Raw genomic sequence first — 16,155 nt, 5'->3', positions numbered from 1 at the left:
TGGAGACCCGTTCTAATCCCAAAGTCTCTCCAATATCCATATTGAGTTCTCCACTACCCAGGGGAACTATTAAACATGTCAATAATCCCGTGATAAAAGGCTCTCTTAGAATTTGGCATCAATTCAGAAAACACTTTAATTTCAACAGTACATGTGGCCATATGCCCTTGACACATAAACATGTTTTCTCTCCTTCTCAGACTGATGCAGCATTTCAAATGTGGCATAACAACAGTTTGATCTTTTAGCAAACGACCCTGCGTCAGTGTGGAGGGGCCTGCAAGACATCACAAACTACAGAAGACCATCCCCCCATGCTGAGGCAAACAAAGACCTGGCTGATGATGAATGTCTTCTGTTGCAGGTTGATAGGGACAAATTCACCCCTCACCCACTCCAGCGCAATGACAACAGCCCCCATCAAACCTCTGGCAACCCCCCTAATCTCCCCCCTGATGCTCAGGCTGCACTCAAGATACATGTAAAGAGGATGGGAGTCGGCTTTTCCAGAGACAGAAGACCAGGAAAGCACCGGGTCCAGGCGGTGTCTCCCTATCCTGTCTTAAAGCCTGTTCTGACCAACTAGCTCCAATCTTCACACAGATATTCAACAAATCGCTGGAGCTGTGTGAAGTCCCCTCCTGCTTCAAATGCCCCACCATCATACCGGTCCTCAAGAAACCATCCATCACAAGACTGAATGACTACATGCCTGTCACTTACATCTGTGGTCATGAAATCTTTTGAACAACCGGTGTTGGCCCACCTGAAGAATGTCACAGGACACCTGCTGGACACCCTGCAGTTTGCTTGCTGGGCAAACAGGTCAGTGGATGATGCAGTCAACATGGGACTGCACTATATCCTACAACACCTTGACTGCCCAGCGATGTATGCAAGGATACTGTTTGTGGACTTCAGCTCGGCATTCAACACCATCATTCCAGAAATCCTCTCCTCCAAACTCTCCCAGCTCACTGTATCCCCCGCCATCTGACAATGGATCACCAGCCTCCTGACAGGCAGGAAACAGCAGGTGAGGCTGGGGGAAGTCACTTCTGGTATACAGACAGTCAGCACTAGTGTTCCCCGGGGATGTGTCCTCTCCCCACTGATCTTCTCCCTCTACACTAATGACTGCACCTCCAAGGACCCAACTGTTAAACTACTAAAGTTAGCAGATGACACTGAGGTCAACGGATTCATCCAGGATGGTGACGAGTCTGCATATCAGCAGGAGGTTGAGCAGCTGGTGTTCTGGTGCAGTTAGAACAACTTGGAGCTGAACCATGCTCAAGACCGTGGAGACGACAGTGTAATTAGCAGACACCCCTCAGCACTGCTCCGCCACCCCCACAATATCCAACAGCCCTGTGTTGGACCTTCAAGTTTCTGGAAACTACCATTTCCAAAGACCTGATGTGGAGGAATCAACATCAACTCCATCCTGAAAATGGCCCAGCAGAGCTTGTTCTTTCTACGGCAATCGAGGAAATTTGGTCTGCCACAGAAGCTGTTGAGCCAGTTCTGCACTGCAGTCATTGAATTGATCCTGTGCACATCCATCACAGTCTGGTTTGGATCAGCAACAAAACAGGAAAGGAACAGACTGCGGCGAACAGTAAAGCCCAATTTATACTCCAAATGTTGGCTAGCAGACAGATGTCTCTCGACAATTTTGACGTCATGAGAGACACTTTTTGTGTCTCCCAGGGCTGTCGTGTACACGACACATTTTCTTATGTCGCAGACTCGCGCACATTATGTCACTTAGCTGTGATTGGATAGTTGGATTGAAGGGACGAGGTGTTCGAGCGTTGCCATGGTTTTGCTTGAGAGCATTGTTTACATTACGCGCGCTCATTCATAAAAAGAACACTCGCTACTGTTTACAACACAGCGCGTGATGCGAAACGTTTCCATAGATACCAGGAGACAGTCAGCGACATTGCGACAACCATAAATGCAACAACTCGAGAGACACTTTTTTGTCTGCCGGGAGACATTTGTCTGCTAGCCGACATTTGGAGCATAAATTGGGCTTTAGGACAGCAGAAAAAAATCATTGGCACTCCCCTGCCCACCCTGCAAAACTTGTACACCTCGAGAGCCTGGAAATCGGCAGGCAAAATCAGCACAGACCCCGACCACACCCAGGACACAATCTGTTTGAATTTATATCCTCTAGCAAGCACTACAGAGCAGCCAACCATCCATTATCCAAATCGGTTATCCTGCTCTCAGGGTCGCGGGGATGCTGGAGTCTATCCCAGCAGTCATTGGGCGGCAGGCAGGGAGACACCCTGGACAGGCCACCAGGCCATCACAGGGCCCACACACACACACACACACACACACACTTAGGGACAATTTAGTATGGTCAATTCACCTGACTTACATGTCTTTGGACTGTGGGAGTAAACCAGAGCACTCGGAGGAAACCCACGCAGACATGGGGAGAACATGCAAACTCCACACAGAGGACGACCCCGGACAACGCCCAAGATTGGACCACCTCAGGGCTCAAACCCAGGACTTTCCTGTGGTGAGGCGACCGCACTAACCACTGTGCCACCATGCCGCCCCGCTACAGAGCAATGTGCACCAAAACCACCAGACGTTGGAACAGTTTTTTTTTCCCACAGGCCATCTCTCTAATTAAAACTTAAAAGTACAGTGCAAGAATAGACACTTATTATGAAAGTATGACACTTTGTAAATAGCCCCCTCTGGTCAAGTTGTCTCACCTACATATCTACAATGTGCACTGCCTCTTTTGTGCAATACAAATATAAATTGTAAATACACATACAACTGCTGTGTACTAGTTACAACTTATTGCTGTTAATGTTGTGGCTGTAACATAGGTTTCTAATCTACTACTACTTCCGGCTGCTCCCGTTAGGGGGCGCCACAGCGGATCATCCGTTTCCATTTCTTCCTGTCTTCTGCGTCTTCCTCTGTCACACCAGCCACCTGCATGTCTTCCCTCACCACATCCATAAACCTCCTCTTTGGCCTTCCTCTTCTCCTCTTCCCTGGCAGCTCCATATTTAGCATCCTTCTCCCAATATACTCAGCATCTCTCCTCCACACATGTCCAAGCCATCTCAATCTTGCCTCTCTTGCTTTGTCTCCAAACCGTCCAACCTGAGCGGTCCCTCTAATATAATCGCTCCTAATCCTGTCCTTCTTCGTTACTCCCAGTGAAAATCTTAGCATCTTCAACTCTGCCACCTCCAGCTCCTCCTCCTGTCTTTTCGTCAGTGCCACTTTCTCCAAACCATATAACATAGCTGGTCTCACAACCATCTTGTAAACTTTCCCTTTAACTCTTGCTGGTACCCTTCTGTTGCAAATCACTCCTGACACACTTCTCCACCCACTCCATCCTGCCTGCAGTCTCTTCTTCACCTCTCTACTGCACTCCCCGTTACTTTGGACAGTTGACCCCAAGTATTTAAACTCAAATGCCTTCATCACCTCCACTCCTTGCATCCTCACCATTCCACTGTCCTCCCTCTCATTCACGCATATGTATTCCGTCTTGCTCCTACTGACTTTCATTCCTCTTCTCTCCAGTGCATACCTCCACCTCTCCAGGCTCTCCTCAACCTGCACCCTACTCTCGCTACAGATCACAATGTCATCCGCGAACATCATCGTCCATGGAGACTCCTGCCTGATCTTGTCCGTCAGCCTGTCCATCACCATTGCAAACAAGAAAGGGCTCAGAGCCGATCCTTGATGTAATCCTACCTCCACCTTGAACCCATCTGTCATTCCAACCGCACACCTCACCACTGTCACACTTCCCTCATACATATCCTGCACCACTCCTACATACTTCTCTGCAACTCCTGACTTCCTCATACAATACCACACCTTCTCTCTCAGCACCCTGTCGTGTGCTTTCTCTAAATCTACAAAGACACAATGCAACTCTTTCTGGCCTTCTCTATACTTCTCAATCAACATTCTCAAAGCAAACATCACATCTGTGGTGCTCTTTCATGGCATGAAACCATACTGCTGCTCGCTGATCATCACCTCTCCTCTTAACCTAGCTTCTATTACTCTTTCCCATATCTTCATGCTGTGGCTGATCAACTTTATACCTCTGTAGTTGTTACAGTTCTGCACATCACCCTTGTTCTTGAAAATCGGTACCAGTATGCTTCTTCTCCACTCCTCAGGCATCCTCTCACTTTCCAGGATTGTGTTAAACAATCTAGTTAAAAACTCCACTGCCATCTCTCCTAAACATCTCCATGCCTCCACAGGTATGTCATCAGGACCAACTGCCTTTCCACTCTTCATCCTCTTCATAGCTGCCCTCACTTCCTCCTTGCTAATCCGCTGAACTTCCTGATTCACTATCCCTACATCAGCCAACCTTCTCTCTCTCTCATTTTCTTCATTCATCAGCCCCTCAAAGTATTCCTTCCACCTTCTTAGCACACTCTCCTCGCTTGTCAGCACATTTCCATCTCTATCCTTGATCGCCCTAACTTGCTGCACATCCTTTGCAGCTTGGTCCCTCTGTCTAGCCAATCGGTACAAGTCCTTTTCTCCTTCCTTAGTGTCTAACCTGTCATACAACTCACCATACGCCTTTTCCTTTGCCTTTGCCACCTCTCTCTTTGCTTTACGCTGCATCTCTCATCTAACATAGGTTTCTAATATAGTATGTAAATGTGTGGTGGATGGCCGGTGAATATATAGTGTGTACTTTTGGTATATATGATCTACTACTACTACTTTCGGCTGCTCCCGTTAGGGGTCGCCACAGCGGATCATCCGTTTTCATTTCTTAAACTTTTGGTATATATGATAATGTAGTGTAATATAATGTGAGTATATAGCATTGTATATGGGCATGATGGGTTGTGGAGTTGTGGTATTGGTATATGGTATAGTGTATGGGCAATACAGTTAGCCTCCTGTACTGTTTGTTGTTCCATTAATTTCTTCTATCATTTTTTTTGAGTGATGTATGCAAGTGCTAGAAGCTGTCAAATTCCTCATGTGAATAGACACACTTGGCCAATAATCAGAATCAGAACCATATTTATTGGCCATGTAGGTTTGCACATACATGGAATGTGACTCTGGTGTCGTGGCTCTCTCAGTGTACTTAACAGAATAACAACACTACAGCACAACAATCTTCACATATATACACAAGGATTGACTTATACAGGAGAAATAAGAGGTGATAAAGTGCAGTGGTGCAGAGAATATATCAAATATGCTGAAACAGATGTTAGCAGGTTGCTTACATACATGCCTGAGGTAGATGTACATGACATAGTGTACCAGTATATGTTCAATGTACAGTATAGTATATACAACATGTACAGTACAGTATATACAACATGTACAGTACAGTTTGTACAACATGGTTGGGTATTATTATTATTATTATTATCATTTATTGACAATGTTAAACATTCATTTGAATGACAGTCCGCAGAAATAAACTGTTTTTATATCTGGTTGTTTTGGGGTACAATGCTCTGTAGCGCCTACCAAAGGGGGGGGGGTTGGAACAGGTTGTGACCAGGGTGTGATGGGTCTGCAGTGATGTTGCCTGTCTGTTTCCTGAGTCTGGAGATGTATAAGTCCTGAGTGGAGGGCAGGTTGGCACCAATGATTTTCTCTGCAGACCTAACTGTCTGTTGTAGTCTGTACCTTTCCTGTTTGGTGGCCAAACCAAACCAGACAGTGATGGATGTGCAGAGGACAGACTGGATCATTAAAGTCTAGAACTGAATCAACAGTTCCTGAGGCAGATTGAACTTCTTGAGCTGGTGCAGAACGCACATCCTCTGCCGGACCTTTTTGATGATTGTTGGATGCCCACCTTAGGTCCTGGGAGATTGTGGAACCCAGAAATCTGTTGGTTTTCACTGTAGACACTGTGCTGTTGAGTATGGAGGGGGAGGGGGGCAGTGTTGGGGGACTCTTGCTGAAGTCCACTATCATCTCCACAGTTTTGAGTGTGTTCAGCTCCTGGTTGTTATGGCCGCACCAGAGGGCCAGCTGATCAACCTCCCATCTGTATGAAGACTCGTCACCAATCCTGGATCAGGCCAATGAAGGTTGCAAACTTGGCCGCAAACTTCAGGAGTTTAACAGACGAGTCTCCTGAGATGCAGTCTTTTTTGTAGAGGGAGAAGAGCAGAGGGGAGAGCACCCATCCCTGGCGGTGGGGGTGAGACACCAGTGCTGATTGTCCAGGTGCTGGATGTGATTTTCCCCAGCCTCACCAGCTGCCTCTTGTCTGTCAGGAAGTTTTTAATCCACTGGCAGATGGGGGCTGGTACAGTGAGCCGGGTGAGTTTGGAGTGGAGGATATCTGGGACGATGGTGTTGAATGCTGAGCTGAAATCCACAAACAGGACCCTTGATGTGCCCCTGGGGAGTCAAGGTGTTGGAGGATGTAGTGCAATTCCATGCTGACTGCATCCTCCACTGACCTATTTGCTCGGTAGGCAAACTGCAGGGGGAAGAGCAGGGGGCCTGTGATTTCCTTCAGATGGACCAGCACCAGTCTCTCAAAGGATTTCTTGACCACAGTCATTAGAGCAATGGGCCTGTAGTCATTTAATCTTGTGATATGAAATTTCTTGGGGACCAGGATGATAGTGGAGCTCTTGAAGCAGGAGGAGACTTCACACAGCTCCAGTGATCTGTTGAAGATCAGAGTGAAAATGGGGGCCAGCTAGTCAGCACAGACTTTCAGACAGGAGGGTGACACGCCATCTGGGCCCGGTGCCTCCCTGGTCTTCTGTCTCTGGAAAAGCTGGTGCACATCCTCAACACAGATCCTGAGTGCGGGTGGGGGTTCGGTGGGGAGGGGAGAGTGGCTAGCAAGGAGTGCAGTTGGTTGTGTGTTGTGGCTGGAGAGGGTGAGGGGTATGAAAGTTTGCTTTTCAAACCTGCAGTAAAACCCATTTAGGTCATCAGCCAGATGATGGTTCCCTGCAGTGTGGGAGGATGGTCTCCTGTAGTTGGTAATGTCTTTCAACCCTCTCCAGACTGATGCTGGGTTATTAGCAGAAAACCTGTCTTTCAGCTTTTCAGAGTAGCAACTTTTTGTCACTCTCATTTCCTTTGTGAGTGTATTTCTGGCTTTGCTGTACCGGATCCTATCTCCACTCCTGTAGGCTTCCTCTTTGGCCTGAGGAAGCTGCCTGAGTTTAGCTGAGAACCAGGGCTTATTGTTGTTGAAGGTACAGAAGTTTTTGGTAGGCACAAACATGTCCTCATCAAAGCTGATGTAAGATGTCACAGTGTCAGTAAGTTCGTCCAGGTCTGTAGATGCAACCTCAGAAACACTCCAGTCAGTGCAGTCGAGGCAGGCCTGGAGCTCCAGTTTTGACTCATTGGTCCATTTCCTCAGAGCTTTGCAGATTTTAGTTTCTGCCTATAGGTTGGGATAAGATGAATCAGACAGTGATCAGAGAGGCCCAGAGTGGCGATAAAGTTGATTCTGATAATGATACCGGGTGCTGTATGTTTATCGTGTATTTGTTCTTGTAAAAAAATTAATAAATAAAATAATCAAAAGAAAAAGACCTCGTCTTTTTGCTTTAAGCAACAGTTAGTTGCCTTTAAATTCAAACTGAGTACTTTACGACCTGTACTGTATGGCGGGTCAGTTTCTGTCTCAATGAATTTACCAAGCACTGTTCTGCCGACAAGATTATAGAGTATAGATTATACAGTATAGATTATACAGTATAGATTATTGACATTTGCAACTGTTCACTCACACATCTTTCTCCCTCTCTGAATGATGTATTTTCCTGTCTCTTCCCCCGTGTGTGGATGACGTGATGGGCATCCTGTAGTCTGTCCTCCTGCCAGGTCTCCATGGTGATGGTGGTTGCCCCCTGGATGCTGCTTGTCATCCTCTTTATCACATGCTTTATATATCTTATAAATCTATATAATCTTGTTATCCTGTTTCAGTGTTGTATCCTTCCCACTCCGATGTGTGACTAATGTGTTTTCTTGTGTCTTCTCCCGTGTGTGGATGGTGTGGTGTGAGTCTCCCTGTGTGCTCCTGTAGTCTGTCAGGTCTGCATGGTGATGGTATTCATGTGGCTCAGGTCCTACCTAGGCAGTTCCAGTGGCATCTGGTGTCCTCCTCATCACATTCTTCATCTATCTTATAATTCCATTATAATTCTGTTGCCCTCTTTCAGTGTTGTATTGTGTAAATTGTGTAAACACAACAGCCACTGCACATCTGTCTGTGTTGGGAGAGAGATCCCTCCTTTGTTGCTCTCACTGAGGTTTCATCCTATTTTTTTCTCCGTTAAAGGTTTATTTAGGGAGTTGTGCTTTATCTGATGCGAGGGTCTAAGGACAGGATGTTGTGTTGCTGTAAAGCCCCCTGAGGCACATTTGAAATTTGTGATATTGGCTACATAAATAACACTGACATGACTTGAGTACATCTCGCGCATATCAACTAAGACACGTTGCAACAGCACATGTGGTTTGTACACTGGAGAGCCTGTAGTTGTTTCTATATAGGATGAACAAAAAGACCGAGATGCAAAACATCATGCTGTCGACACACAGAATGCTGACTCTGCTATGGCATCACATTGTATATGACCAGAACATGGCATCACATTATATATGAACGGGACACGGCAACACATTATATATGAACGGGACACGGCATTACATTATATATGAACGGGACACGGCATCACATTATATATGAACAGGACACGGCATCACATTATATATGAACAGGACACGGCATCACATTATATATGAACAGGACACGGCATCACATTATATATGAACGGGACACGGCATCACATTATATATGAACAGGACACGGCATCAAATTATATATGAACAGGACACGGCATCACATTATATATGAACAGGACACGGCATCACATTATATATGAACGGGACACGGCATCATATTATATATGAACGGGACACGGCATCATATTATATATGATCGGGACACGGCATCACATTATATAGGAACGGGACACAGCATCATATTATATGAACGGGACACGGCATCATATTATATATGAACGGGACACGGCAACACATTATATATGAACGGGACACGGCATCGTATTATATATGAACGGGACACGGCATCGCATTATATATGAACGGGACACGGCATCGCATTATATATGAACGGGACACGGCATCGCATTATATATGAACGGGACACGGCATCGCATTATATATGAACGGGACACGGCATCGCATTATATATGAACGGGACACGGCATCACATTATATATGAACGGGACACGGCATCACATTATATATGAACGGGAGACGGCATCACATTATATATGAATGAGACACGGCATCACATTATATATGAACGGGAGACGGCATCAAATTATATATGAATGAGACACGGCATCACATTATATAGGAACGGGACACGACATCACATTATATATGAACGGGACACGGCATCGCATCACATTATATAAGAACGGGACACGGCATCACATTGTATACGAACGGGACATGGCATCGTATTATATAGGAACGGCACACGGCATCGTATTATATAGGAACGGGACACGGCATCACATTATATATGAACGGGACACGGCATCATATTATATATGAACGGGACACGGCAACACATTATATATGAACGGGACACGGCAACACATTATATATGAACGGGACACGGCAACACATTATATATGAACGGGACACGGCATCACATTATATAGGAACGGGACACGGCATCGCATCACATTATATATGAACGGGACATGGCATCGTATTATATAGGAATGGGACATGGCATCGTATTATATAGGAACGGGACACGGCATCATATTATATATGAACGGGACACGGCATCACATTATATATGAACGGGACACGGCATCACATTATATAGGAACGGGACACGGCATCGCATCACATTATATATGAACGGGACATGGCATCGTATTATATAGGAACGGGACATGGCATCGTATTATATAGGAACGGGACACGGCATCACATTATATATGAACAGGACACGGCATCATATTATATGAACGGGACACGGCATCACATTATATATGAACAGGACACGGCATCATATTATATATGAACGGGACATGGCATCATATTATATAGGAACGGGACACGGCAACACATTATATATGAACGAGACACGGCATCACATTATATATGAACGGGACATGGCATCGTATTATATAGGAACGGGACATGGCATCGTATTATATAGGAACGGGACACGGCATCATATTATATATGAACGGGACACGGCATCACATTATATATGAACGGGACACGGCATCACATTATATATGAACGAGACACGGCATCACATTATATATGAACGAGACACGGCATCACATTATATAGGAACGGGACACGGCATCACATTATATATGAACGGGACATGGCATCGTATTATATAGGAACGGGACATGGCATCGTATTATATAGGAACGGGACACGGCATCATATTATATATGAACGGGACACGGCATCACATTATATATGACGGGACACGGCATCACATTATATATGAACGAGACACGGCATCACATCACATTATATATGAACGGGACATGGCATCGTATTATATAGGAACGGGACATGGCATCGTATTATATAGGAACAGGACACGGCATCACATTATATATGAACAGGACACGGCATCATATTATATGAACGGGACACGGCATCACATTATATATGAACGGGACACGGCATCACATTATATATGAACGAGACACGGCATCACATTATATATGAACGAGACACGGCATCACATTATATATGAACGGGACACGGCATCACATTATATATGAACGAGACACGGCATCACATTATATACGAACGGGACATGGCATCACATTATATATGAATGGGACACGGCATCACATTATATACGAACGAGACACGGCATCACATTATATACGAACGGGACACGGCATCATATTATATATGAACGGGACACGGCATCACATTATATATGAACGAGACACGGCATCACATTATATACGAACGGGACACGGCATCATATTATATAGGAACGGGACACGGCATCACATTATATATGAACGGGACACGGCAACACATTATATATGAACGGGACACGGCATCACATTATATATGAATGGGACACGGCATCACATTATATACAAATGGGACATGGCATCACATTATATATGAACGGGACACGGCATCATATTATATATGAACGGGACACGGCAACACATTATATATGAACGGGACACGGCATCACATTATATTTGAACGGGACATGGCATCACATTATATATGAACGGGATACGGCATCATATTATATGAACGGGACACGGCATCATATTATATGAACGGGACACGGCATCGCATCACATTATATAGGAACGGGACATGGCATCACATTATATAGGAACAGGACACGGCAACACATTATAGTATATGAACGGGACACGGCATCGCATCACATTATAAATGAACGGGACATGGCATCACATTATATTTGAACGGGACACGGCATCACATTATATATGGACGAGACACGGCATCATATTATATACAAATGGGACACGGCATCACATTATATATGAGTGGGACACAGCATCACATTATATATGAATGGGATACGGCATCACATTATATACGAACGGGACACGGCATCACATTATATATAAACGGGACACGGCATCAAATTATATACGAACGGGACACGGCATCAAATTATATACGAACGGGACACGGCATCAAATTATATACGAACGGGACACGGCATCATATTATATATGAACAGGACACGGCATCACATTATATATGAACGGGACACGGCTTCATATTATATATGAACGGGACACGGCTTCATATTATATATGAACGGGACACGGCTTCATATTATATATGAACGGGACACGGCATCACATTATATATGAACGGGACACGGCTTCATATTATATATGAACGGGACACGGCTTCATATTATATATGAACAGGACACGGCTTCATATTATATATGAACGGGACACGGCTTCATATTATATATGAACGGGACACGGCTTCATATTATATATGAACGGGACACGGCATCATATTATATATGAATGGGACACGGCTTCATATTATATATGAACGGGACACGGCATCACATGATATATGAACGGGACATATGAACGGGACTTGGCATCAAATTATATATGAACGGGACATATGAACGGGACTTGGCATCACATTATATATGAACGGGACACGGCATCATATTATATATGAACAGGACATGGCATCACATTATATATGAATGGGACATGGCATCACATTATATATGAACGGGACATGGCATCACATTATATATGAATGGGACACGGCATCACATTATATATGAACGGGACACGGCATCACATTATATATGAACGGGACACGGCATCACATTATATATGAATGGGACACGGCATCACATTATATATGAACGGGACATATGAACGGACATGGCATCACATTATACACGAACAGGACATATGAACGGGGGGAATTGTGTCTGTAGGGATACTCGACCAAGCCGGAGGTAACATGGGGACTCGAACCAGTGATCCCCATGTTGGTAGGCAACGAAATAGACCGCCACACTACCCGGACACCAGGTTATCAATTTTCATTTGGATTCGTGCTTGACCTTTGTGTGGAAGCTGACTATGAGCTCTGATCAGCCATACTGGTAACATCCCTGGCTCAGCTGAAACCAGACTCCATTTTCTTTTGGTTTCTCAGAGCAGGTCGTCTTCCCCATCCCACATTACAGTCTGATTACTATGCAACCCAGTCTGAATGGTTCAATCTGTATTCATCTGGATTTCATTTCAATGCCCATGACACAGACCACTGTCCTCATCAGTCTGTGCTGGTGGACTTTATGGAGAGGTCAATGACCAGACCAGCAACAGATGGAGGTCAGTAGAAACACAATGAAGTCAGTGAGTTTATACGTATTTGGAGGAATATTTCTACTCAGCAAACTTGAGGGCACACATCACAATCGATCAGTGTAGGAAAAGGATGCTAGTGGAATGTCTGGACATGGTCACAGGATTTCCTGTGTTTGAACATACAAGTGGTTTCAGGGTACACATCTGTTCTGACACACATCACATATGAGTCACTTTCACAACTGATCAAGAACAAGGAAACAAAGAATGACTGAGCATGAACGCCTGCAGTGTGAAGGTAGTGTAAACACACACACACACACACACACACACACATACACAGAACTACCTGTCTCTTGATGGTGACCAGTTCGGTGTCTAGCTGTCGTATGACCCCCTGGGCTGCAGGGCCACTAGAGGACATGGCGGCCACGTCTCCTTGGCTCAGGTGCATGCCTTTGGGGGGCTTCTTCTTGGCACGATGGAGGTTTTTGCCTGACAAACTCTGAGGCTCCCTCTTCACATGGGATGGTTTCTCTGCTGCACTGGGCTGGATGGGGGAGATGTGACATGATCATCACAGCTAGAACAGACATATCCTCTTAGTGTCACCAACCAATCAACCCATCGGTAAGATCAGCTGTAGCAAATAATGTGAAAACCAACTTTACCAGAGACATAATGACAGACACAGAGGCCTACAGACAGATAGATAGACAGACACATTAATGTAGACAGACAGAGAGACCTACAGACAGATAGATAGATAGACAGACACATTAATGTAGACAGAGAGACCTACAGACATATAGACAGACAGACACATTAATGTAGGCAGAGAGACCTACAGACATATAGATAGACAAACTAATGTAGACAGACAGAGAGACCTACAGACATATAGACAGACAGACACATTAATGTAGGCAGAGAGACCTACAGACATATAGATAGACAAACTAATGTAAACAGACAGAGACCTACAGACATATAGACAGACAGACACATTAATGTAGACAGACAGAGACCTACAGACAGACAGATAGACAGACAAATTAATGTAGACAGACAGATAGATAGATAGACACAATGTCGATAGATAGTGAGACATACAGACAGATAGATAGACAGAAACATTAATATAGATAGACAGAGAGACCTACAGACAGGAGAACGTATACTAGAGATAAGTACAGTAGTAGTAGGCTATTAGCGCAGCACTGTCTTTAACTTGTGCAGGTTGTTATTCGGGCTTGTTAACTGGTCTCCAGAAGGTGAGATGGCATGTGCCAGGGCCTGTCACACTCCTTACATGAGACATGATCATGATGTAATGGTTATGCTCATCCATCCTATGTCCGCAGCATTCTTTATGCTAGCTGATGTTATGGAGATATGTTGGGAAAAGCAAAAGAAACAACTCCAATCTTTTTCAAGAGGAAGTTTCAATGTTCAGCTGGGGAGGTCTATGAGGAACAAACTACACTATGTGACAGCAGTTCCTCAGCTGCTGTAACCCAAACATCTGGAAGGTCAAGGGTCATCACCACATCATTGTGATGGCTGGACTCTTCAATGGACCATTCAGCTGCACGTGACAAAACAGCTTTATAAAAGATAACATGGCGATAATATAGCATGTGACCCAGAGACAGGTCTGTCTCCTTCATGTGTTAACCAGCTACATGTCTTCATGCATGCTCCATAATCCAGCTAAGGAACCCACAGAAAGTTGATCAGTTCATCTGGATGCAACATTTATTGACAGATACATTTCATCACTCATCTAAGTGTCTGTGAATGTTCTCATTCATCCAGGTCATGGTTATCCAAAGGAGCTGAATCAAGTACAACTGGACTTGGTATATATCCGTGAAGACGTTTCGCCTCTCATCCAAGAGGCTTCCTCAGTTCGTGCCTTTCTGACTAAACGAAGCCAGTCTGACTGGCTGGTGATGAGACTCAGAATTTGTCAGAGCTGTAGATGTCCATGGCTCATCTAAGTGACGTCTTCAGACACACTGACCAAGTGTGTCTGCTCCTGAAGCTGTGCCTTCAGTCCACATACTTCACATACAGGGGCCAGTACTATAGGCAGAGGAATGGGGGCACTATGGGTTCCCCAGTCTCACCTGTAGTGGCCAACTTGTACATGGACGAAGTGGAAAAGAGGCTCTGATGTTCTATCCAGGGACACCACCTAGCCATTGGTTCAGATTTGTGGACGACACCTGGGTTAAAATTCCATCTCAGGATGCAGCACATTTCACCGACCACATTAACTAACTCTGTGGACACCACATCAAGTTCACCAGGGAGGATGTGGAACATGACAGGTTAGTCTTCTTACACTGTGAAATTACAACTGGTGATGGGGAACATTTGATTGTTGGTGTTTACTGTAAACCAACACATACTGATCAGTACTTAAGGTTTGACTCTCATCATCCACTGGAGCACAAACTAGGTGTCATCAGGATGCTGGACCACCGAGCTGACAACGTCCCAACCGACACAGCAGCCGGGGAAGGGGAGAAATCCCACATTAAACAGGCCCTGGTTAAGTGTGGTTAACCTAACTGGGTGTCTGTCAAACCAGAAAATGCCCAAACAGTGCACCAGCCGATCAAAGAGAGGAGAAGGACCACAGCTGTCTAAGTATAAACTAGTGGTGATTCCGTATGTGGCGGGAGTGTCGGAAAAGCCGAGATGTATATTTTCCAACCACCATGTCTCAGTTGCTTTCAAACCCCAAAACACACTGTGCCAGAAGTTGGTCCACCTCAAGGATCGGGTCCCCCAGCACAAACAAAGCAATATAGTGTAGCTGTTAAGTGCCAGGAGGATTGCTGTGACTTGTACATCGGGGAAACTAAACAGACGCTGGCACAACACAGGAGAGCTAACATGTCAGACCAGGACTCCACAGTCTCCACCATCTACAGACCAGTGGCCACTCTTTCAGGGATGAGGATGTGCACATCCTTGATCGGGAGGAACGCTGGTTTGAACAGGGTGTCAAAGAGGCCATCTATGTGAAGAGGGAACAACCATCCCTGAACTGAGGGGGGTGCTAAGAGTACATCTGTCACCATCTTACAATGCTGTGATTGCAACTGTTCCCCAATCCTCAGTGAATAGTACTCATGGCCATTGTAACTCTAGTTAATGGTCATAGTAATTTGCATATGAAACTGGTCGTTGGTTTGGG

General features: G+C 45.1%; 1 protein-coding gene across 1 annotated transcript in view; it reads right to left on the bottom strand.

The window, feature by feature from the left end:
* Window positions 1-16,155, bottom strand: part of rcor1 (REST corepressor 1) — a 93,698-nt gene that overhangs the window by 47,210 nt on the left and 30,333 nt on the right. The window contains exon 9 of the mRNA XM_056295591.1: window positions 13,294-13,494. Within this exon, the coding sequence (XP_056151566.1) occupies window positions 13,294-13,494 (201 nt within the window). The remainder of the gene's footprint in view (window positions 1-13,293; window positions 13,495-16,155) is intronic.

The sequence above is a fragment of the Lampris incognitus genome, chromosome 16, assembly GCF_029633865.1.
Source record: "Lampris incognitus isolate fLamInc1 chromosome 16, fLamInc1.hap2, whole genome shotgun sequence".
NCBI lineage: Eukaryota > Metazoa > Chordata > Actinopteri > Lampriformes > Lampridae > Lampris > Lampris incognitus.
Note: the sequence above shows the minus strand (reverse complement) of the source record. Positions and strands in the feature narration are given on the sequence as shown.